Here is a 26,269-nt window from a genome sequence, read left to right as displayed (position 1 = left end):
GCTAATCTCAGCTGGATTCAGGTAGGCTGGCCTCCAAGCTATGGATGAGGTACATGTCTGCTGCCCACATCCCTCAACTTCCTTAGACCTCTGCATATCTGAAACACGTTTCTCATGTGACAAAAGGCAGGAATGTGAAAATTAAATTAACTTTAAAGCCTTTGCCCACAAAACATCTACTGACATCTCATTGGCCAAATGAATTCATATGTGCAAGTCTACAAGCCAAGGTTGGAAAATACTCTCCACACATGAGACCATAATCAGAATATAGATATTTAATGTTACTATTTGGAAGTGAAGAATTGAGATCAATAAACCCATCCACCAACTGGATGATATATGTATCATACACACACACACACACACACACACAGGAGATATCCTCCCGGGTTAATGATATATCATCAGGTTTATATCACTGTTAATCATGTCTTTCTCTTCTTTTGGTATCACATCTTCTGTTTGACACATATATGCATCTGCTATTCAAATGTTTTGTCTCTCCAAATTTCATATGTTGAAATCCTAATGCACAAGGCAATGGTTTTAAGAGTTGGGGCCTTTGGAAGGTGATGAGGTCATGAAGGTGGCACCCTATTGAGTGGGACTGATACCTTTATAAAAGAGGCCCCATGGAGCTCCCTAGCCCTTCTACCATCTACAGGTACAATAAGAAGACTGTGACCCAGAAGAGGGCCCTCACTCAATCATGTGGGCATCCTGACCTTGGACTTCCAGCCTCCAGAACTGTGAGAAATACGTTTTTGCTGTTTACAAGTCATCCAAGGTATGGTACTGTTACAGCAAACCTACCAGACTAAGACATCATCCTATAGTCATCCTACAGTCTGGACTTCAGAGTGACTTCTGGATCTGTGAGATGTCCCCAAGACAGACGAAGTAGCTAGTCTAGATCTGGGAAGACTCCTTCTCTTATATCTGCCACTGTTTCTGCCAGGTTCTTAAGAGGGACTCTTCAAGTGGCCCCAGAGGCCTAGTAACTGGCTTGAGCTGCCAAATATTGCCTTTAACTTATATGTGTCTCCTCCTTTGCTATACACACACACACACACACACACACACACACACACACACATATAGGAAAGCAGGCCAAGGGTAAGGGAGCAATTTCTACGGCCTTAATTCCTGTAAAATCAGTGTGTAATTACAAGAAGTTTAAAAGTTCAGCATACTTCCAATCAATATTTCCCTAGATGTAGGTTTAGCAGGACTTCTTTCTTCCCTGAACTAATGGATCTTCATTTTCCAACAAAGTATGCTTCAAAGAATAAACAAGAATTATCTCAGTTTTAGTTCATTCCTACGGAATTATTTTTTTTAAAAATTAATCCATCACAAGTCCATTTTTACTTGCTGATACATGGAAAAATGAATCCTCTAAGCATAAAGAGTGAATGAATCTTTTAAGTTAAGCATTTTCCTGACAGTACTAACATACACTTCATGATACTTAATGAAATCATTCATAGGGAAACAGCTCTATTTCATATATGTATTTATACATATATATATATATATTAGTGTAGGAATTACTTTCATCTCAAAATAAATTTTATTGCAAAGATATAATGGAATCAAAGTCCCCTTACTTGATATTTCCAAACACCCAGGTTTTATGTCTCAGCATATAAGCTGCCTCTTCCTTCTCTGATTTTATCAGTGGGGAAACAATTGGCCTTTCCATTCTTCTGTTTTCTTTTTTTTTCTTCCCTATTCCTTTTTTTCTATTCTTATAATTCTTTGTTTGTGTGCCTGTTTTGACTCCACTATACCACTATAATCTAACGAAACGCAAGATTTACGTTTAATTCAACTTTAAATCCAGTTTAAATCTGACAGAATGCATATGTATAAAAATAATTGTTAGAGGATGACTTCATAAATTAATTTGTTACCTCTTCTCTGCCATAATGCCCTTCTTGAAATAATGGTACTAAAAGGCCAAAAAGAAAAGTATCAGCTATGTGTTGCATCTTATCTATAAAACTACAGCTTTAATACTTCTGCCCTAAACTTTCTAACATGTTTGTTACATAGTACTGAAGTTAATTAATTAAATATTATGAAGAGATTCTCTTACTTTTTAGGCAGGATTCACTGTCTAAAAATCATTCTCTCTTCTCCTTCCCACTTGATGCTGCAAACTCTTACATATCCATCAAACTCCTCCATATCCATTTCAACTGTCACCTGCTCTGTGGCTGAGACCTCACCTGTATCTCCTTACCTAATTAAATTATAGCACTAATCACTTTATATTATGCTTATTTGTTATTATAAAAATCTTCAAGGGAAACAAAGACCATTCCACTTCTATTCTTACCATTAGCAACTATTCCAGTGCATGCCTGAGAATAAGGGTTCGTGAATGTTAAAACAGCATTGCTGACAAGTGCTGCATCGGTTCCTCAATTGTAGCTCGAATGGGCCACATTTTCATTACTATTAAAAAGTAGTTTAAAAACTGCTATTCAAGTTCCAATACTTTGTAATATAGACCACTATCACCGTTGTCATCATAGGAAATTTTAGAGTATTAGGCAGTGCATTTGGGATCCCTACTGCAACAGAGTGATCCTACTTTTTCATTTCTATAATAGTGCTAAGCTTAATCACGACCCGTTTGTACTTTGATGCCTATGAAGGGCTTAGCTTTGCAAGAAAATAGCTTGCAAATGTTTCTAAGAACTTCCATTTATTTTGGCTCATCTGATCAGCATATCCGCTCTTGGGTTTTGATATGGGGTGGAGTAAACCTGTCACTCACTTCTCCTTTATTATGACAGCTGGTACTATTTGGCAACTACCCTGTTCAAATTAACCCTAAAAAAGCAATTTTTCACATTTAAACTAAGACTGTGCCTATGTCCACTCCCAAACAATTGGCTAAGAAGTTTAAATGCTCTTACTGAGTGAATTCATTTGTTCTAAATAAAACTGAAAAGCAAATAAACTAAAAGTTGGCAGCATTGTGTAAAACACTAAAATATATTTGGTATCTCCCTGTCTTTGTTCTTTCAAATGCATTGCACACTAGGCATGAATAATCCAGAAGATTTTTTTATACTCTACTTGACCTAAAGGGAGACTCAAAGTCATAATTCTAAAACGTTAATGACTGGTAAAAGAGACACCTGACCAATTATTTTCTGGTTAAGGCAGTCCTTGATCCCAGCCTTTGTCTCTGTGAATGGAGAGTTCATCTCATTGTTTTAACCACATCAAGAGTAGGGCATTGGCTAAATAAATATGCATGATTTATAAAGGCAGCCATATTTTAGTGATACAAAGCGAGCCATCTAGTGTTTAATGGGGACCTTATGTTCAGAGGCCTCTTCAATTTATTTATTTATTTTTTTCTGTTACATTGTAGAATAGAAACCCAACGTACTAAAAAAATTAAGCTGAGAGACATAATCAAAGAATCAAAAAAAATTCTATAATAAGTGCAAATCATTGACTAGTACCATAGCTCATAACAGATATTGATCAATTTTAACCATTATTCATCATCAGTTCACTTTGTACTCTGTCTAGATCTCCGACTTCTAACAAAAACTATTTGTACTAGCACAGAATTCAGCTGCAACTTCCTAAGAAACTTTAACAGTGTTCTAAGAACACTGCGTATGAACAAAAACTCACCTTTTCCCCTTAGCATTCTATTAGGAGAATCTCCTAAGTCCTCTTAAAGAGAAACAGATTTGGGAACTTAAAAAAAATATAGAATGGTCTTTTATTTTTTTCACTCTCTGGTCTATGGTAATTAATGTCGACTCAATACCATGCTCAATCATCTATCTCCCTTGGGACAGTACTTTCAATTAAACCTTTTATTTCATCCAAGAATGTCTGTTCTCATTGACCACTGCACTTTTTATCTGTGGATTTATGATAATCTAATGCACATCTCCTCACAGGCTGAATGGCCTTATGAAACCTGATTGTTCTTATACCAGAAGAGAAGTGAAAAACAAAATTAGCTCCTGCAGAAGACAGGAAGGAAACTGCATTTGTTTAACACAGCGAGAGGCCTTTCACTACCTGCCCAGTGGCCTTGACCACTTCACTGCCCTGGCCTCTCAATGTGCTGGCTGCCCTTGCCGGGCTGCTCCTGTCTGATAAGAAGTGCCCATTTCCTCGAGAGCTATTGAGAGCTGAGGGTGAGAGGCAATGCGATCTTAGGGTTACGTTTTCAAAGGTTTGTGAAGGAAGTAAGACATTTACATATTCTTTTCTGAAGAAACCCTACAGGTTAAAGAGGAACCTCTGAACTGCAATTGACGGCAAAGACTGGGCTTAAAAAAGAAAAAATAAAATAAGCCTCTAGCTTGTTTATAGGCATTTTGCCTTTACTTTCCAGCTAGGATGTACATGATTTGGCTCCTATTTCAGAGGTACACAAATTATAGTGGCATGTTATTAACTTAACCAACATGAAAAATTGCATACATATATTTTACAATCGTACTCAGTTATGCAGCTGCAGACAAGGCTCGATCCAGCGCACTTCCATCTCCCTACAATATTGGAAATAAGTCACTGTTATGTATGTTCTCACACATGAACAATTCAGCAGCCTTCATCTTTGTTTAATTTTCTTGTGTGCCGAGATAGCACATAAAATTATCAAGTTAATAATTACATTAATATTTATATAATTTATTTAAAATCTATCTAGTACCCAAGAGGAACTAAGGTGCCTTGCATTAATAATTACATTGAAAATATCTGCCAAGTTTTCAATAAGTTGTTATTGTTGACACATATTTTTCTAATAGAAGAATCCAGAACCCAGGTTTTTTTTGTTGTTGTTGTTGCATTAAGGATGAATATTATCCAAAACAGTAATGAATAGTGTTTGTAACTCGTTCACTTTTCTCTATGTATAATGGAAATAAGCTTTAAATAAACTGTGATGGTGGGTACAGACAAGGCAATTTCTAGTTAGAAAAAAGATTTTATGCTATAAGCCTGTTTGTAAATTTGTTTCTTGCAATTTAATTTTTTTTTTTTTCCCTCAAAAGAAATGCTGGTAGACTGTGTGTAGGCTTCAATTAGCCAGCATGGTTTGCTCACTCCTTGGTATCTCCAAAATAGTATATAGTAATTTTACATTCCACTGGATAGACCGTATTTAAGGATGTTCTCTAGGAATATATATCTGAATTTCATATTTAGGAAAGAAGGGACACATTCTCTTTTGAACTGGCTGTGGTGGTACCCACATGGTGGTGTCAAGAGAGTTTTGAAAGAGGGGCCCTCTGTATCTACTAAATATTATGGCAACAGACACCGCATGGCAGGGGGTTGAAAAGATAGCCAGAAGAGAGAGATCTGTTGGCAAGTTGTCAGCTCTACATTTACTTAGGAGAAAGTATTCTTTAGGTCAAAAGCTCCCATGGCATTCAGAACTGTGGAACAACCACTCAGAGAACTCTTGCTGTCCATTTATATATGCAGATCATACATAATTCAGGCACTATATGGAGTGTCATGCCAAGATTTGATGCACAGAAATTCATAGAATAGAATTTTCCAGTAGGAAGCAATCTAAGAAGCCATGTAGTTTAGTCATCTCATTTTATAGATAAGAAAAATCTCTCATTTTACTGACAAATTACTTTTTATTCTGATAATTTGATTTTAGTACTTAATAGTTTTTCACTGTCTACACGGCCCACCTCTGATTCATGGCCCCCAAGCCAGGTAGTGGGCATCTACTATAGAAGAGTAAATCTCTATAAGGGATGGGAGAAAAAAAGGAAAAGCATATCCCTCATTCAGGGAGAAAAGTATCCAGAATAGGGACATGAATTTATGTTTAGTAAATTTATGTCATGGTTAAAACGTTGCTAAATAAAGTAGGGAAAGGGGAATGACTTATCTTCTTTTCTATTTCTTGCACTCTATTTGCATTGAGAAGGAACACAATAAAAATGTTTGTGAATGGAATTTAGAAAGATAAGACCCAAGAAGTTAAATGGCTTTTCTAAAAACTCAACCATGCTATAGAAGTCCTGGGTCAGTAACTGAATCTTACATCCAGTACTCACTCAAACTTTCCTAAGTTAATGTGACAGATTGTAGTATTGGCCCCAATGAATTCCTTGAAACGTGACTACTGCTCTTTCTGTCCAAATGTAGAAGCTATTCACCTCTCTCTTGAACTTTGGCTGTGTAACTTGCTTTGACCAAGAGAATGAGGCAGAAGTAACATTATGCAACTTTTGACGCTGGGCCTTAAGAGTCTACTTTTGCTGTCTTGAAAATGTCATGTAAGAAGGTGCACTGCCTTCTGGAGGATGAGAAGGCACATGAAGAAGAACCAAGGTGCTCCACCCAACAGCCAGCAACAACTGAAAACCTTGTAGGAGAGGCCTTCTTGGACTTTCCACTCCAGTAGATGCTCCAGCTGAATGCAAGTTGAATGAATAAGCTGAAATACAGAACTTCTAAACATAAACCTTATAAAAGAGGTAATAAAAGAGATACTAAATTCATATTTGATGGATTTTCTATCCTTAGAACTGGTCTTATTACAGACTTGCAAATTTTGCTCATGTGATGGCATTAGTGGTCAACAATAGTATCACTATAATCAAGATGCTTCTTTTCTCCTTCCTTTTCCTCAGTTTTCCTTTCTGTCTTTGGCTCATGCTTCTCCATATTTCCCTTAGTTTCTCTCTTCAGTTCTTTGAATTCATCCATGGTCCAGTCCACGTCCAACCTCATATATGAAATGTTTCATGATTTTAACTTTATATGTATAACTTTTAGTCCTGATTAACATTTTTTCCTTCTATAACTTCTAGTTCACTATTAATCTCTCAGCTTCTTCCTTAAATTTCCCTCCCACTAGCTTTCCACACAGATGGTAGACATCATGCCATATTCTTATCCTTTTTCTCTGATGGCACTCAATAAACTCCTGTAGCTCAGGGATCACGACAAAGTACATCTGAGAATACCCAGTGCATGGCACAATATCTAGCCCAAATAAACAATGAGTATTTGATTACCTGAACTGGAAATAGATGTTCAGTAAATATTCACTGAACAATTGGGTCCTGTTATCATCAATGTTCTAGAAAATGCAGAGGAACCAGAGATCAAATTGCCAACATCTCCTGGATCATCAAAAAAGCAAGAGAGTTCCAGAAAAACATCTATTTCTGCTTTATTGACTATGCCAAAGCCTTTGACTGTGTGGATCACAACAAACTGTGGAAAATTCTGAAAGACATGGGAATACCAGACCATCTGACCTGCCTCTTGAGAAACCTGTATGCAGGGCATGAAGCAAGTTAGAACTGGACATGGAACAACAGATGGGTTGCAAATAGGGAAAAGAGTACGTCAAGGCTGTATATTGTCACCCTGCTTATTTAACTTATATGCACAGTACATCATGAGAAACGCTGGGCTGGAAGAAGCACAAGCTGGAATCAAGATTGCCAGGAGAAATATCAATAACCTCAGATATGCAGATGACATCACCCCTATGGCAGAAAGTGAAGAATTAAAAAGCCTCTTGATGGAAGTGAAAGAGGAGAGTGAAAAAGTTAGCTTACAGCTCAACATTCAGGAAAGTAAGATCATGGCATCCAGTCCCATCACTTTCGTGGCAAATAGATGGGGAAACAGTGGAAACAGTGGCTGACGTTATTTTTTTGGGCTCCAAAATCACTACAGATGGTGACTGCAGCCATGAAATTAAAAGACGCTTACTCCTTGGAAGGAAAGTTATGACCAACCTAGACAGCATATTAAAAAGCAGAGACATTATTTTACCAACAAAGGTCTGTCTCATCAAGGCTATGGTTTTTCCAGTAGTCATGTATGGATATGGAATTGGACTATAAAAAAAGCTGAGCACCAAAGAACTGATGCTTTTGAACTGTGATGTTGGAGAAGACTCTTGAGAGTCCCTTGGACTGCAAGGAGATCCTACCAGTCCATCCTAAAGGAAATCACTCCTGAGTGTTCATTGGAAGGACTGATGTTGAAGCTGAAACTCCAATATTTTGGCCAACCGATATGAAGAGCTGACTTATTTGAAAAGACCCTGATGCTGGGAAAGATTGAAGGCAGTAGGAGAAGGGGACAACAGAGGATGAGATGGTTGGATGGCATCATCGACTCAATGGAGATGAGTTTGAGTAGAGTCTGGCAGTTGGTAATGGACAGGGAGGCCTGGCGTGCTGTGGTCCATGGGGTCGCGAAGAGTCGGACATAACTGAGAGACTGAACTGAATTGAACTGATCATCAATGTGGGGACTTCCCTGGTAGCTCAGTGGTAAAGAATCCACCTGCCAATGCAGGAGATGTGTCCTCAATCCCTGGCTCAGGAAGATCCCGTGGAGAAGGAAATGGAAACCCACTCCAGTATTCTTGCTTGGGAAATCCCATGGACAGAGGAGCTTGGTGGTCTACAGTCCATAGGGCCACAAAAGAGTCAGACATGACTTAGCCACTAAACAACAACAACAATCAAAGTGGACCCAGAAATAGAGAGAAATGGAGGTGTAAGAAGATGGATCTCCTGAACATCAGTCTCTGTGTATCATGGATGAGAAGCATCTGATCTCAGGGAGATGGACTGTAAGCAAGGGTAAGATGTTGCGGTTCAGTGTTTTTGTATTTTGTCACTTTCTATGTTTTTGGTTGTTTGTTTCTATGTGTTTTCCCCTCCAATGGGAAGTCAAGAGTCTATAGATGAAATATGTATTTTCTAGGAAGGAGATAAGGGAGCCCTTTTGAGTCAGGTTGAAACTCTGTAACTCACAAGCAGGGTGCTAAGGCTGACAGTCCCATAAACCAGGAGCCAAAGGCACTGATATTTCTGCAACAAAGACTAGCAAGGGGATGCTTTGCTGTTCTTGGGGATGATATATTTCTCCATTCTACCACCATCTTCATCTACTACTGGCATTTTAATGTAATTGAATGTAATGTACTATTATCTTCCTCTCCGTCACCACCTGGTGTTTTAATGTAATGTAGAAATAAAAATATTCTGCAATTAAGGGATACCATACTAAGTGTTATTTGCTTCTAGAAAGGCAGAATGATAGGTTAGAGCAAGAAAGAAAAGACAGGAAGGAAAAGAAAAGAAAAAGTATAAGAAAATGGAAACAACATTTGAAGCTGTTAAACAATCCTTCCTTAGGTCCTTAGCCTCTAAGAAATGCAAAGAATTAATTACAGAAAGACTCGGTGATAAAAGTCCTTCATATAACTCAATAAGTGGCCAGGAAACATAATTGAACTCGTTTATAATTGAATATCCTGCCATTGGGGCAGATTTAAAGAAGGGTAAACTTAAAGAGACATAACAATATTAAACGTTCATTTGTCTTCTTACTGCTGTGATAAAACATTCTTTTTTACAGAGCGAACTAAGACTGGAGCTGGTGCTCTCTTAAGGCAGCAAAAGGTATTGAATAGTACATGATTTGTACCTGGGAATCTTAATTTAAATAATTATAATATCTTAAAGAAAAGCGCATCTTAACTCCTTCAATGTTTTATTATATCTGACAAGTTCAGTTAAAGGGCACTTATCTACTGGTGCATTATGCGTCATACATTCTGCGTACTCATTAAAAATAATGAGAATGTATTTAAAAGTCATTGCCCAGAGAATCTTTGGGGACGGGGCATGGGAAGAGGTAAGAGGCAACAGATTGTTATTTAAGCATCTATCTCTGTTTTATCAGCCCTTAGGAAGAGAAAAAAAAGTAACCATCTTAAGCTGATATTCTTTAACGATAAAGATCACACAATTTCTTGAAAAACAGGCAGATGAAATGTGTTCAAACCTCTCAGTATACTTTCAAAGTGAAAGGGACTCTTGTGGCAGTTTCACATGTGTGGTATTGACTTTGATAACAGCTGGGAAAGTCAACCACAATCAATTAAGGCAGTACATATTTCCCCCTTAATCTTTAAATATCCTTTACAAAATGAACGCGTTTCCTTATCTTACACTGAGTGTACCTTAACGAATGTACAGATCACAGGCATCGGGGTAATTAGGCAAATCAAGGTCATCCCCCGAGCTTTGTAACCACCTTCTTATCCAGCTGCTCCATATCAACAGCTGGCATGAATTACTGGTAACATTTGGCTAACTGGATAATAAGAAGGATATAGCCCATGGTTGGTCACAAGATTCCTTTTTCTGTGCTGTTTAAACATGTATATTCAGAAAAGGCTTCTTTTTTTCTAGCCTCCAGAAGCCTAATCATGGCTGCAGTGGCCACTAATAAGACATATGTCTTATGCCATGAGAGTACAGCTGGATCTCATGGCTCTTCATCCTTAACTTTGCAAGAGAATGTAATTAGGCCCTGGTCCTCTGAAATGTCAGGAGAGCTTCTTTTCAACACAGAAAGCTCCTCCTTCCACCATCTTCTAAAGTCCAACAAAACCAGCCTTGTGATAAAACCCATTAAGTATTTTCACTCTGACACCTGGAAGTCATACAACCGGGCAAAATGGCCAGCACTTCCTCCATCTGTTTTAATAATGCTGAACCAGAGCATTTATCATCATCTATTTTATCAAGACTAGATTTTGCTGACAAGGGTTCAGTAGAATTCTTTTAGGTATGAGTACTGCCCAGGGAGTAGCTGATGACTATTAATCCCTCAGGCTTGTGGGTTCTTGAACACATTTTAAAAACTGGCAGAGATTAAGAGCCTGGTCTTTTAGTACATAGCATGAGTGAGAAGGTGTTATGCTTATCTCAGTGAGGTGGAAGTCTTCCTTTAAAAATATTTCTGATTTTCACAAACAAATATCTTTTGGTAAGGAGAAATATCTCTATGACATTTTCTGCCATTTTTAAAATGAAATGAATGGGAACAGCTAAGCATGGTGGCTTTGTGACAGGACATGAGGATCACTTTCTTAGGAGCTTTGTAAAGTTTGACCTGTGTTCAACAGAGCAGAATGGGGATGGTAGAGTATGGCCCATGACACCTTCCCTGTAGCATTTCATGCTGGAGATAAAGTTTGCTCTTGTTCAGTCCCTAAGTCATGTCCGATTTTTTGTGACCCCATGAACTGCAGCACACCAGGCTTCCCTGTCCTTCACTGTTTCCCAGAGTTTGTTCAAACTCATGTCCATTGAGTCGGTAAAGCCATCCAACCATCTCATCCTCTGTCATCCCCTTCCCCTCCTGCCTTCAATCTTTCCCAGCATCAGGGTCTTTTCCAGTAAGTCAACTCTTCGCATCAGGTGGCCAAAGTACTGGAGCTTCAGCTTCATCAGGAGTCCTTCCAATGAACATGCAAGATTGATTTCCTTTAGGATTGACCGGTTTGATTTCCTTGCAGTCCAAGGGACTCTCAAGAGTCATCTCCAGCACCACAATTTGAAAGCATCAGTTCTTCACTGCTCAGCCTTCTTTCTGGTCCAACTCTCACATCTGTACCTGACTACTGGAAAAACCGCAGCATTGACTAAAGGGGCCTTTGTCGGCAAAGTGATGTCTCTGCCTTTTAATACACTGGCTAGGTTTGCCATAGCTTTTCTTCCAAGGAGCAAGTGTCTTTTAATTTTTAGGCTGCAGTCACCATCCACAGTGGTTTTGGAGCCCCCCCAAAATAAAGCTGTCACTGTTCCCACTGTTTACCTATCTTGCGGAGGATCTAAAGAGTCTCTTGATGAGGGTGGAAGAGGAAAGTGAAAAAGCTATTTTAAAAACCAACATTCAAAAAACTAAGATCATGGTATCCGGTCCCATCACTTCATGGCAAATAGATGGGGAAAACTAAGTGTAACTGCAAACAAATGTCAATAACCCAATCTTCTAAGCTTCTCTAAAAGTACCTCCTGTTGGTATCTGTCTAAATCTACAAGTTACAAGATGGCACATAACACATTTTGAGCACAATCAAATTGAGTGTGGAAATTTTAAAGCACAATCGAGTTGGGCCTGAAAAAGTCAAGTACAATTGAGTTTGCCTAAATGGATCAGGTGTAATTGAGTTGAGTAACTGGATTGTGCTGAGCACTGGCCCTTTGCCAAAATGAGGGGCACGTGGCCAAAGGGACGCAACTCAATTGGGCCTGAAATTTTCATTGAATACTTTTCACAGAGCAAGAAATTGTTTGTAGAATAAAAAAAATAAAGTTGAAAATGTGATTATTGGAGCTAGTCAGCTATGGGTACTAAGTCATCCTACAGGCCTTATGACACTCTTTATAACTAATAGTTTTCAAATTTGAGGGGGCATCGGAACCATCTGGAGTGTATGGTAAAAATCCATCTTTGGGCTCCACCCCTAGAGTTTCTGATTTCTTAAGTCTTCAGGGAGCCTGAGAATTTGCATGTTTAACAAATTCTCAGGTGGTGCTACATTGCTGGTCTGAGACCATGCTTTGAGGACCACTGTTCTAACAAGTTATGGTATCCAAGACTGAAACATTTTGAAGGTGCTTTAAACTACATTAATATTTCAAAAATGACTTTAATATTTTAAAATAAAAGATACTGCTACTTATTTTTATATGCCTTTACAAATAAACTGTACAACTAGATCATGCAAATGTCTTCATGATCATTTAAATGACCTAAACTGTCACTTACATTTAATACTATCCCTACCCCCATTGTCTTATGTGTAGTTAGAAGTTGCTAGAGCTCTGATGTCTAAGGAAATCGCTGAATATTTTTTGTTTGGCTTACAATGACTGTAGTAGGATGGATAATGCATGAAATACAGATTAGGTATAGATTAGAGGTAATAGCTCGTTCGGTGATACCTTTTCTAGATTTCTATATCATCTACTTTAATAATGCATAGCTTTCAGTTATTCAGTCAACAAATATTTACTGAGCACCCAGTGTCCACCAGACACAGGAAATAACAACAGGAGTCAACATTATTGGACCGTGTGTTAGCATCTATGTTCAACTAATTCTCATAACAACCCTACAAAGTGGGTACTATCATAGTCCTTATTTAACAAATGAAGAAATTAAGGCACTGAGAGATTAAGATTGTGAGAGAGGGGTTCACATTGAGGCCATGAGACCCCCAAACCTGGACTCTTAATTGCTATTTGTTCTTAAGGTGATTCAGAGACATGGTAAGGGGAGTTCTGAATATAAACTGAAAACTAACTGGAGCCCCATATCCCAGACTTAGGGGGTTCAAGCAGGCTCTGTTAAGTAAATATATTAAGGAATTGAATGGTGAAAGAGAAGGGAGGGGTGTTCTAAGCAGAGGGAAGTCTCACAGGAAATATTTGGCATGGAGAAGGCTCTGGTAACATCTTAAACAAGTGAAAAAAAGCCTGGCATGGCTCGAGAGTCGAGAGAAGGAAAAGTGGTGATAATTACTGGCTCATAGATCAGCTTGGGAGGCATGAAAGGAATACAATTCTAGGCCAAAAATAATTGTTTCTTCTCCAAACCTGTTTATATATCTTCTATTTCTAGCCACCCAAATTCAAAACTTGGGAGTTTCTGATATACCTCATTCTATTACCCCAACATCTATCAGATGCCAAAGCCAAAGTTTTCTATCTCCATTCCCAATGACTGGGGTGTCCTAACTGTGCACTTAATTATCTCTCATTGAGATGAGCAATGCTGATAACAAGTAACATTTGCTGAATCCCATTGCATGTGCCTGGTTCTAAGTACTACATATGTATCTCATTTAATGCTAATAGACAATCTCTTAAGTAGATAATAATCTGATCCCCATTTTTTAAATGAGGAGTGGGAGCACAGGGAAGTAACTTACCCAAGGCCACTCAGTCAATCAGGATCCAACCCAGGTCTGGCTAGTATCAGATCCCAAGCTCCTAACCATTACATTCTAGTGAACTGCAATAGCTTTAAGCAGGAATCTAATACCTCTTTGCCCCTTCCAAACACTGTTTCTCATGTTAGCTTCTTGATCAGTAATCTACTAGGGTGGGCTGTTTAGGATCTCCTTGATATATTTTGTATTTTTCAATCTCAGTATTTAAACTTGCTTTTTCCTTCTTTCTTGTGGCTCTGCATTTTGAAATCCTACTCAATCATCAAAATTCTTCTCAAGGACCATTATGTTTTTATAGGTATTTTTGGTCCCTGACTTTGAATCCAAACCCTTCAGTTGTATAATTTGATGAACCCACTCTTTTTTTTCTCTATGGGCTAGACCCTTCTTGAGAAGGAACACATTTTGTTGACTCTGAAGTTCATCTTTCAGAGTCTGGACTACTGGTTGAGTGGAAATGTAGGAAGAAGTAAACAGAAATTACTGGAGAAAGAGGCAGAAATGGAGACTGTGTCTTAGCCAGGACTCCATCTGAAGTTAGAGAACCGAGTTACTTGGAGAATCTATAAAATATAGCAATACATTTTGGTTTCTCCATAATTATTTAAATTCTAAAACATAACTCATGCACTTTGGTTTGGGTAGAAAAATCATTCTGAAGCCATCCTTCAATTTCTGCTACTTTTCCACAAATAACCACTATAATATTCATTCTTCCTTAAGTACCTTGGTTAATTAAGCATGGGGTCATTTTGAATCAAATAGCCAAAGGGAAATAAAATAATGTATCAGTTAAATGAGGTTCATCTAAAATTTCAAACTAAAATTCTTGTATGATTCATGATGTTAAGTAATTTGACATTTGAGATATGAAGTTTTTACTTAGGAAGAAGAACCATGAAGAAGTTCAGGCCATGTGTCATTTGCTAGGTAGATACAGGGACTGGTAAATACTTCAGTGTTGGAATTTCAGCAGCTATTCAGGGAGCCTCCACATATGCCTGCATCATTTTTTTTCTCTGCAAAAGCAATGTTCCTAAGTGAAGGTCAGATCAGCATGACAAACATGGCTAACTTTGGGATCTCAATCATTTCAAGCAGGAGCAACTTGCTTGCTTGAAATACAGTTAATCCCCCTTGCAGAGGCCAGCGCTTAATAGCAGGCAAACTTGGCAGGTAGAAATTATAAATACATTTGAAATTTTCTCAGCTTGTTTTACCCACCAGGAGTTGCTGTGATTTTCAGGATAATTTAAAGATAAGGCAGCAGGTCAGAACATGAAATGTTAAAGAGGTTAACAATGAAATGGCAGAATAGTTCTTTTCCCCCAGTAAACGAAAGGAGACAGCCACATACATGATACATACATGGCAAATAATCCAATGCCTCTTTCTCTGAAGTCCTTAAAAATAAAGCCAAGGGATACACAAAAAACTTTTCATTTTCAGGGTTTTTTCTAAATGGAATGTTAGCTTTATTTGACACTTGGAAAAAAACAAAAAGAATTTCAGGTATCAAGAATGGAAAAAAATTTGTAGACCATGTCTCTCACAGAACAGACCAAACAAACCACCGAATAAGTAGCATAGTTTTCAAGTACAATCACAAACACAGCAGATTTACCTTCTGATTCTATTACCAATACTAATCTCAAAGTCTCTTTTGCAAAAATGTTCCTTGTGTGAACATTTCTTTAATAAACTCTCACCCAGTAAGGGGATGAGAACATCAAAGGATCTTCTGGACTAGGATTCTAGCAAGATCACCTTTGAAGCACAGTTCTTTTGGTAAAGATACTAGAGAGAGCTAAATAGTGATGATGCTATTATATAAATTCCCTTCATTTGATTTTCAGCCCAGCCTGCGGCAGTTGGAAAGTTGGCTAAACATGCCAATCATACTTGTGATACTGACCAAATTGCTCAGGAAGGAAGGCTTGGACCAGCAAACACAGGAATTCAGCACTGTTCTCTTATGTGGCAAGTCAGGAGAAATGAGCAGGAAATGGATGCTGAGGCCTTTGGAATGAGAGAGGGTCACATCTGAGAGACCATCCTATATTGGGCCTTCCTGTGGAACTGCTGACCACACGCTCCCTTGGAGGTGAGTGTTAAGACTTCACAGGAAGTTAATGATAACAAGGAAGTAAGGAAGATTTAACTGTCAGAAAACAGGCAGAGCAGTGCTGTTAAGAGGGTATAGAGCTCACGAAATAGCACGGCTTAACAAAAGGGAGAGGACAGTTTCTCAGGACAGGAAACCAATAAACAGTTTGTTTTCTTCAAAGGAGACAGAATCAGACAAAAGCAGGAAGTGCTGTCCTTCCTTCATCCTGCCAGGTTTTTAATGGAAAGTCAAGTGGGTGCATCATTCAAAATAAGGGAGAAGAGACTGAAATGATACCACCTTTGCTTTTTTTTTTGAAAGAGAAACACAAAGATGCATCACGTCACACACTCTTCATTCTGTGCTTTCGAAGAGTCCAATTCCACACTCTGAATATTTCCCACTGAAAGAGCCCCATGCATGCCACACGTGACTGCTTTATAAACTTCCTGCAGAGTTCCTGCTATTTAGCATTCAAGACAGGTATCTGGGCTGGAAAAATAATATTATTCCATATTTTTCCAAAACAAAGATTCTGGGTCCCCATTACTTAAGTAAGCCTCAAAGGCGCTTGCTTTGCTGTGGTTACATATTCCACATATTTGGATAGTTAGAAGTCATATAATTTTTAAAAAGACTATTTGCCAGGGGATTCCAAGAGAACGGATACTAACCACATGCCCTCCAAATTTTGTGTAACACAGAAAAGGATGAGAACAGAGAATTTATTTTCACTCATTATCTCATAGTTGCACAATAAAGTTAATATGCTCCCTGGTGGGCTTGGGCTACGATGTCATTTTCTGGAATAGAAATCCAATTTCACTAAATTATATTAAATAAGAGTGAAAGAATATGTACAAGCTGCCTGGCTTGTAAATTTGGTTGGTTATACAAGTTTTGTCTGTAATTCAGTATTTTGTACCAGAGTACATTTTAAAATAATGAAAAAGAAAACAATGTTCCAAGTAGTTGTTAGTCCCAGGTAAGCCTGCCCAAATCTATTTACCCCATAATACCTATAGAGTACTGTGTTTACAATACTACAGAAGTGGTAATGTACTAGAAGAAATAAACATCGCTAACACACTGAGTATTGTGTGTATCTTTCAGCTCCCTTTAGTCCAAAAATTCTATTATTCCATTTGTTAACTTCTAGATGTAAGTGTGTTTGACTAAAAATGTTTTCAGAGTTCCAAACTAGACTAAGATCAACATCCTTTTCCCCCTTATTGGGACGGGGAGAGTAGGGGTTTAAGGGATGGGGAGAGCTTCTAGGAAGAAGGAATTAGTGCATTTGGGAATTCTAATGGACATATGGGAAAAGGGTATAAAGAACTGTTCAATTGGGAATGTGGGGACTCATTAGGGCTTGAGTTTCTAGTTGGAATTCTGCTGTTGGGTTCTTCTTCATGCCTATGGACTGCCTGGGATATTTCTCTTTACATTCAGGATTTTAGTCCTCCCAGGACCATAGCTCATCAGAATACAGAGTCAAAAGTTCCTTCCTTGTTCTCCTATCCCTTAAACAAGTATATAGTCCTACTGAGGTTTTTGTTTTGTTTTGTTTTGAGTTTTTATCACCAGCAACCAAAAATTGAACAAGAAGTATAAGGGCTTCCTGCTATATATCCATGCTGCCTCCTTTGGCCTGTCTGACTCTGTGTGACCCTGTGGGCTGGGGTCTGCCAGGTTCCTCTGTCCATGAGATTTTCCAGGCAAGAATATCAGAGTGGATTGCCATTTACTCCTCCAGCAGATATTCCTGATCCAGGGATTGAATCAGTCTCCTGTATTGCAGGCAGACTCTTTACCACTTGAGCTATCAGGGAAGCCCCTTTTTATATTGTTCCCTTTCACTTTGACCCTTGTAGAAAAAAGATCAAGGTCTTTGGATAAATAAAAGATGGAAGAAAAAAATCTATCTGGATTTAGATTTTTAAAAGTCTGCTGCTGCTGCTGCTGCTGCTAAGTCGCTTCAGTCATGTCCGACTCTGTGCGACCCCATAGACGGCAGTCCACCAGGTTCCCCAGTCCCTGGGATTCTCCAGGCAAGACTTCAAATTTTGACAGCATATCTCTTTAGGAACTGTAAGGTGCTTCAGTGAGGTGAGGCAGAAACTCAAGATTCTGCCTTCCAAAGTGGCTGGGTCAACTAGCAGAAAGGAGATGGTAAGTGCATCTACCCTTCCCTATTTTATCATGGATCTTCTCAAAGCATACAATAGGATACAAGGAAAAATGGGTAAGATGATGGGAAAGAGAAGGAAGATCAAAAAGAAACTCTATGGTACAGGAACATAGAAAGAAGAGGTGCCTTTGGCTAGTACTAAGGAGGGTTAATATATGAGCATTGGTTCAGGAAGGCTGTCTATTCAAACTTGTATTTAAACACATGTAACAGAATATTCGGAGAAGGCAATGGCAACCCACTCCAGTACTCTTGCCTCGAAAATCCCATGGGCAGAGGAGCCTGGTAGGCTGCAGTCCATGGGGTCGCTAAGAGTCAGACACGACTGAGTGACTTCACTTTCATTTTTCACTTTCATGCATTGGAGAAGGAAATGGCAACCCACTCCAGTGTTCTTGCCTGGAGAATCCCAGGGACGGGGGAGCCTGGTGGGCTGCCGTCTATGGGGTCGCACAGGGTCGGACACAACTGAAGCAACTTAGCAGCAGCAGCAACACAATATTAGACCCAGAGTAGACATTGTCTAGTCTTATCATCTTACCAATGGGAGAACTGTTTCTAGAGCATTAGACATTGTCTAGTCTTATCATCTTACCAATGGGAGAACTGTTTCTAGAGCATCTTTGACAGATGGTGAGGCAGGTTCTGTTTCAGTATGCTAAATAATCTATTTCCTTCTTGGACAGCTCCAACAGCTAGAAAGTGCTTGTAATGTTAGCACTTCCAACCATTTATTTTGGAACAGGCTCACATAGGGCAGGAAATTAGTCTTAATTGTTATTTTTTTATCCCCAGAACCCTCAAATTAGTGCACAATGCATGCTCAACAATTTGTTTGTTGGATTAATAGGTAAGTAAATTAATGGACATAAACTATCTGAAGCAACAGGTTAAAATTTACTTTCTAATCTGTATAATAATAATTTATATATGTGATAGCAATTATCAGTACTAAATTTTTTTTTTCAAGTTAACTATACTTAGTTCTTAGTTCTAAGTTCAGTCGCTCAGTCGTGTCCAACTCTTTGCAACCCCATGAATCGCAGCACGCCAGGCCTCCCTGTCCATCACCAACTCCCAGAGTTCACTCAGACTCATGTCCATTGAGTCAGTGATGCCATCCAGCCATCTCATCCTCTGTCGTCCCCTTCTCCTCCTGCCCCCAATCCCTCCCAGCATCAGTCTTTTCCAATGAGTCAACTCTTCACATGAGGTGGCCAAAGTACTGGAGTTTCAGCTTTAGCATCATTCCTTCCAAAGAAATCCCAGGGCTGATCTCCTTCAGAATGGACTGGTTGGATCTCCTTGCAGTCCAAGGGACTCTCAAGGGTCTTCTCCAACACCACAGTTCAAAAGCATCAATTCTTTGGCGTTCAGCCTTCTTTACAGTCCAACTCTCACATCCATACATGACCACAGGAAAAACCATAGCCTTACTCAATTTTGTCAACTAACACTCACTGTTCTTATGATCTAACTAAAGGAAAACCTATCATATTACCCATATGTGCCTTTGCCATTTCTTACATAGATTCAAAGAAAATAAAAATTAAAAGATAATTAAAATTCCTTTTTCTCATATCTATTTTTCTATACTATTAGTCATAAAAATCCTCTGAATTTTCTAAATCATCCTTAAATATTTCAACAATAAATATTATGTGTCAGTAGTAAAAAAAAAAAAAACGAGAAAATGAAAATCTGGCATAATGCACTGACAATCTGGGTGCATCTCCTTCCAGATAGTTTATAAAGATTCTTAATGTTATTGTCATACTGTATATATCACTTCATGCCCAACTTTTTACTTAATATATCCTGTACATTCTCTCATATTCTTATTAATTCTTCACAGAGATGATTTAAGTACTTATTATATTTCATTGGAAAGCTATCCAGTTATTTATTTAACCAATACCTCCTGGTTGTACTGTGCTCAATATATCACTGCAATAAATAGGACTGGAGAAAAAAAATCAATGTAGAAGAATTTTTCCCACATCTTTGATGATTAGTTTAGGACAAATTACTAAAATTGTAGTTACTAGGTCAAAGGATACACGTTTTTAATAAGACTTGAAGTTCTCTTTCTTGAGCTGTCTTTCCCAGGCTTTAAGGTGAAGTTAATTCCCTTGTAAGGTATTACTGTAGCACTCTGCAGCTTGCTTTCATAATCTTCATCACCATTTAAAATATTTGGTTATATTTTAATTTCCCTTTGGACTGCAAACTGCACTGAAGTAGGACCGTGAACATTTCTGCTGATGGTGTTTTGCATGGGGCCTAGGCCATAGCATATACTCAATGTGCATTTTATTAAGTTGAATATTGTTAAATTGCTTCCTTGAAGGGTGTTTTCATATTCATATATTTGAAGCACTGTTTGCATTTACCCATCTCACTGCATCATCTTTCTAGAACAGTGATACTCCAAATGGGGCAAAACTCTCTGTGTGATTCACTCTTTTTTTTCCCCCAACAAATTAAGCCTATGACTTAGAACTCATTTCTCAGCTATTATGAATTCAGTAAGTGTATGATGTGCTTTGCTGAAAACTCAGTATGACTGTGTTTTACCAGCTCTCGGGGTAGGAAAGTTCCTTCTTGGCGGGCTATGACCAGCGATGCAGTCTCTCCCTGCTTAGTGCTCCTCAGCATGGCCACAAGCTCTTCCTGAGTTCGTCCAGTGACATCTCTGCCATTGACCTAATGCAGACAAGCATATAAGCAGCCAAATTACAACACTGCCAGCCTTGTCCACCCTAGATGGTTTTTGAAAGCATGCAGCAAATGGGCTCTCATGATCAAGGAAATTCTGGGAAGCTGAAAACTGAGTATGCGAGTCCAAACCAATCATGTTTATGATACTAGCAATATGCCAGCCATCATTACTATGGCACTGGACAGTCTCAGACATTCAGTAATTGGCATCGGCAGTTTTTCCCTAAGACATCACATTCTTAGAGAAGACAAATCAAACTGACAGATACCAGAGAATCATTCCTCAAGTAGGGAGTAAGCTGATTTCAAATGCTTAACTGGTACCATTCTCCACTGAATATAAACAGGAGAAATGGATTTTTATCACATGGTCAATTCTTGCAGACATGAATTTTTGTTATAATTCTACAGTGTTCTCTATGTTAGAAAGTTATAGTAACTAGGTTACCATACATTATTGGAGATTCTAATTTGGGGCTACATTAATCATTTGAACCATTTTCTTTCATGATCTAGAACTATAAAAAAGCTCTGGTGTTGCTTCCATGTCATGGGCAAATTAAACCGAACCAGTCAGTTTCCATGAAGACTATTTCTTGAAAGGTAAATTGACAATATATGTAGACAAGAAGATAATACTATTAAACAAAAATAAATGGAAAAAAGAAAGCCTCTTCCTTTGAGTATCCCAAATACTTCTCCATATGCACAGACTGAACTAACACTGACTGGCCCATTCTTAGAGAAGTTTAAAGAAACTATTACAAGCACTTGAGTGCAACTTTGCAATTCTTAGCTCTAACTGAATATATGATGAACTGATGGATATGACTCAAATCCCCCAGGAACTCTAAGAGGTGGAAGTAAGAAAGAGGAGATAGGAAAAACTTTTCAATATTTGATTCCATATCACTGCCCTTATTGAGGACTTACAAAGTTAGCTATTGATTAACCAGTTTTCTAATTAAAGTCCTTATCTTGTCTACAAGTACACTTTTAAATATAATTAATTCAAAATTTAATAAATTTCATTTACTTAAACACAAAGAAATATTTTATTGAAGATATTCATTCTAATTCTTACCTCCAAAATTCTGTCCCCTGATTGCAGGCGGCCATCTTTTATCGCTGCTCCCTTTGGTAAAATGTTTTTTACAAAAATGGGACCTGGACCATGTATGGAAGAATCTCTGGTAACCACAGTGAAACCAAGTCCTTCAGGCCCTAATGTATAAGACCAAGAAAATGCATGATCACCTTCAGCTGGAGAAATATTATATTCAGTCTTATAGTTAAACCAACCTAATTTAGACTAACATAGAAAAAGTGAAATACTGACATTCTATCAAATATCTTAAATATGTTTGAGTTTCTAGTTTTAAATACAGATTACAGTTCTTGACAGGCCATGATTATATTACCATGAATTTAGGGCCAGTGTAGATGTGTAACACTTTCTTTTATTAAGGTCTTACAAAAAATGCCACATGTTATCCATACACCTGGGAGACTGACTTCTTAATAAACCATAACCTGACTTCACACTTCCCTGAGAAGCAAGAGGCCATCTGACATGTTGGCTTTCAATCAACTAGCCAGCCCATGGCTCTCTCTCCACCTGCATCTCCATTTCTGTGTACTTCATCACATCGCCACATCACTGGTTCCTGCTACTCCTATTCTGTTCTCTTACATGGCCAATCTCTTTTGAGTTTTGTTTTTTTTACTCTGTGTGAATGCTTAGATTTTTTACTCTGTGACATGCTTAGATTTTTCTTTACCCTAAAGAATCCTTACTTCAGTCCTACTGCTTCTTCACTCTTCCACTACCAATGACCTATCTGTGACCATATCAGTCATTTTTCCTATCCTGATCTTTCCCCTTCTCTAGCTCTGACACTTCTCACCAACCATTTTCTTGAAATTAACTCCTCTCTTGGTTTTCATATACTTCATATACTTGGTTTTCTTTATACTTTCTATTTTTCTACATCTCTGATCACAACACATCTGTCACTCTTTCTCTTACCCATTGATGTCCTATGTAAACACAGATGTTCCCCAAGGATCTGGAACAACTTGTCCTCTAGACTCTGTCTTGCCTGGCTCCTGTCTCCAAACACCATCTCTCTACAGATGACACCGACATCTATTTGTTTGGCTCTAATCTCTCTGGTGTCAGTTTCCAGGCTATCACCAGCGCTTTAAACTTCACTGCAAACTTCCTTCTCCATCCCAGATCCTGGCCTTTTACACTTAAAATTCTAATTTCTTGTAATGGCATCCCCATCGTGCAAGCCACCTTGGCTGAAAACCAACAATAACTGTAATTCCTTTCTCTTTCCATCTACACCCACTCAGTGATTTAGGCATAAATATTACACTGGGCACCCTTTACTGATCCCTTGTTATCTGCTCTCTTCTTTAGTATATCTTTTTGCTGTCAGATTAATCTTCTTAAAACACAGCTCTGGGATGTAATATCCTTTATTTTTGCATCCAAAGCTTTCTGATGGATTTTTAAGGTCACGTTCCATGTCTAATTTTTCTATCCTCAAAGCACTCAACCCCATGCCTTATACATAGCTGCATAATTTGTATGAAAAGTACAAGTGATGCATTTATATAAAAAGCCTAATTGTGCATCCTAGTCAATACATTTTCTTCCCAGTATAAAATTCTTATAGGAGGACAAAATTTTGACTAGAGGATCTTTCAGAATAATCTCTATATCCTGATTAAAGGCATATGTTACATGCTTTAAATATATGTTAATATGTATTCAAAAACTACCTTTGGATCATTATATTTTCTATTAATTCCAACAGGAATCCATAAAATATTGGTTTCTTTTGAATGAAGTCCTGAAAATCCCAGTGGATTGCAGAAGGTTCAGTGGGTGAAGGGACTATGAGGAGGAGTCACAAAATAAAAGCACAGAAATACATAAATGTGTATGTGTGCATGTATAATACTGTATAAATATGTATGAACACACACGATCTAGTCATTGATCTGGGCTTGAAACGGATAAAAAACTTTTAATAAGATGAAGAAATGAAAGGTTATATATGCTTTTGAAATTAAAAATATTTGAAACATTATTTGCATTGTTGAATTTGTGAAATCACTAATTACCCCGTATTTGCTGAGGAATAATTTTTGCTGGTATAAAACTATCTTAGAGAACGAGAAACAATAATACGGGCTTTTCAGACTTGGACTAAAGGATGCTTCAAAAATCACTGAGTGAGTGAGTGAAAGTTGCCGAGTTGTATCTGACTCTTTGTGACCCCATGGATTCTGTAGTCCATGGAATTCTCCAGGACAGAATACCGGAGTAGGTAGCCTTTCCCTTCTCCAGGGAATCTTCCCAACCCAGGGGTTGAACCCAGGTCTCCTGCATTGCAGGAGGATTCTTTACCAGCTGAGCCACCAGGGAAGCCCAAGAATAGTAGAGTGGGTAGCCTGTCCCTTCTCTAGCGGATCTTCCTGACCCAGGAATTGAACTAGGGACTCCTGCACCACAGGTGAATTTGTTACCAACTGAGCTATCAGGGAAGCCTAATCTCGCTCAAAACAGAGACAACTGAATTTCAGTGCCTATTTAGTCTAAGTTGTGATACAGTATCACTTTGCTCCTATCAAGTTTGTAATGGTTTTACTTCCCAGCATGTCTTTATCACTTTCTTGTTTCAAATAATCTATACTCTCCAGAAAAAAAAAAAAAGAATAAGGAAATACTACAATTTCAAGAAATTTAAGTTACTGCAGTATACACTTCAATTTATTCTTTGATTCAATTAAATGAAAGAATTAACAAAATTAGCCTTAATGTATTTCTCTTAACCAATTTTACATGTTACAATAATAGAATGCTATTAAGCATAATTTAATAATTACCTTTCTTTAGGTCAATCTTAATTTTCTTTGCATTCTTCTTGCTGCCAAACCCCATGAGTGGGGAGAGTGAGGGAGAGGATGGTTTTCTACCTAGTCTTGGTACTCGGGGGCTCTTGCTCTGTTGCAGGGAAGTTGATGCATCTTCTTCAGGACTGCTTGTTCCTGTGAGATTTATTGTCTTTATTCCTGATTTTCCATGGACAGGAGGCAGCTCCTTTGTTCTCAACACGCGATCATTGTTGCCAAAAATGCTTAGAGGTCCAATGACTGCTTTTTCATACTGTTCCCGGTTCTGAGGTGGAAGCACGCGGAGGAGCACACTTGGAGATTTCATTGCCTGACGGAAGAGGTCTTGAGCCCTTGAAAGACAGTGAATGTATAGTGATCCTATGTCCCAGCATGCTGTCTAAAGCACCCAGAGTCACAGCTATGGGAGCAGCCCAGGAGCATACTCACAGGAGGCGCTCTCACTGTTACTACCAATATGACTTTGCTAACTAAGTGCTAGTTACCACGCATGCCCTGCTCATGAGGTGCCACTGCACTGGGCTATGTCTGCATTAGCAACATGCGTGATGCTCTCTTTCAGTTTTTTTTTAACAACGATGTTAGGTAGGTATGCTGCTGCTGCTGCTAAGTCATGTCAGTCGTGTCCGACTCTGTGTGACCCCATAGACAGCAGCCCACCAGGCTCCCCTGTCCCTGGGATTCTCCAGGCAAGAACACTAGAGTGGGCTGCCATTTCCTTCTCCAGTTAGGTAGGTATACTTAGGTCTTATTTTGCAAAATGAAGAAACTGAGGCTCAGAGAGATTAACTGGTCTAACGACCCACAGCTTTTAAGCATTTCTAAATCTGAAATTCTATCCAGAAGTGTTTACTGAACTCAACATAAAAGAAAGCTCTAATTTTAAATGGAAAGAAAAAAAATCTTTGATAGTGGTCATCAGATTATCATTTGGTTTCCTTTTAGGACTTTATTTTGTAGGACAGGTCTTTTCTAATGTGGGTTGTGTTCAAGAAGCTCAATTTTGACACAGACGGTTCTCCATGGTGACATTTAGTAGGTATGTTGACTGTGCCAAATATCACAGTGGACTGTCAACGCAAAATGCATACTTTCTGTTATTTATTTCACTAAAGAGTACCTGCATTTTTTACTTTTTTTGTTTTAGTACTTTGTGCTTTTCTTCAAATTTCCTACTACTTTTTCTTTCCTTCTTCCTATGCCTCCTTATACCTTATGACCAGGTAAAACAACAATCTTTCCCAGCTTTCTTATCAATGAGATGAAGGGCAATAGGGAATCTGGCTCAGTTGGGAGGCAGGAACTTTTTTGTTCCATTTCTCTTTCCTATTTCTTGAAACTCAGAAGTGATGGAGGGAACTCAAGCAATTACCTTGTGACCACGAGATAGCTTAAAGATAGTAGCCACATAAAAAGGATGGCCAAGCAGAAAGATGGAAGATGCCTAATTCACTGATGATGGTGAGCCCTCCAAACTAAGTCTAGACTTCTACCTCCACACTTATTT

General features: G+C 38.4%; 1 protein-coding gene across 14 annotated transcripts in view; it reads right to left on the bottom strand.

Moving 5' to 3' along the window:
• Positions 1-26,269, bottom strand: part of PARD3B (par-3 family cell polarity regulator beta) — a 1,164,360-nt gene that overhangs the window by 503,673 nt on the left and 634,418 nt on the right. For all 14 annotated transcript variants that reach the window (XM_055573198.1, XM_055573199.1, XM_055573203.1 and 11 more), the window contains 3 exons: positions 24,736-25,094; positions 21,917-22,056; positions 20,689-20,817 (listed from right to left, as the gene is read on the bottom strand). In XM_055573198.1, the coding sequence (XP_055429173.1) occupies positions 20,689-20,817; positions 21,917-22,056; positions 24,736-25,094 (628 nt within the window). The remainder of the gene's footprint in view (positions 1-20,688; positions 20,818-21,916; positions 22,057-24,735; positions 25,095-26,269) is intronic.

The sequence above is a fragment of the Bubalus kerabau genome, chromosome 3 (genome assembly GCF_029407905.1).
Source record: "Bubalus kerabau isolate K-KA32 ecotype Philippines breed swamp buffalo chromosome 3, PCC_UOA_SB_1v2, whole genome shotgun sequence".
NCBI lineage: Eukaryota > Metazoa > Chordata > Mammalia > Artiodactyla > Bovidae > Bubalus > Bubalus kerabau.
The sequence above is the reverse complement of the archived record's forward strand: the minus strand, read 5'-3'. Positions and strand labels throughout refer to the sequence as shown.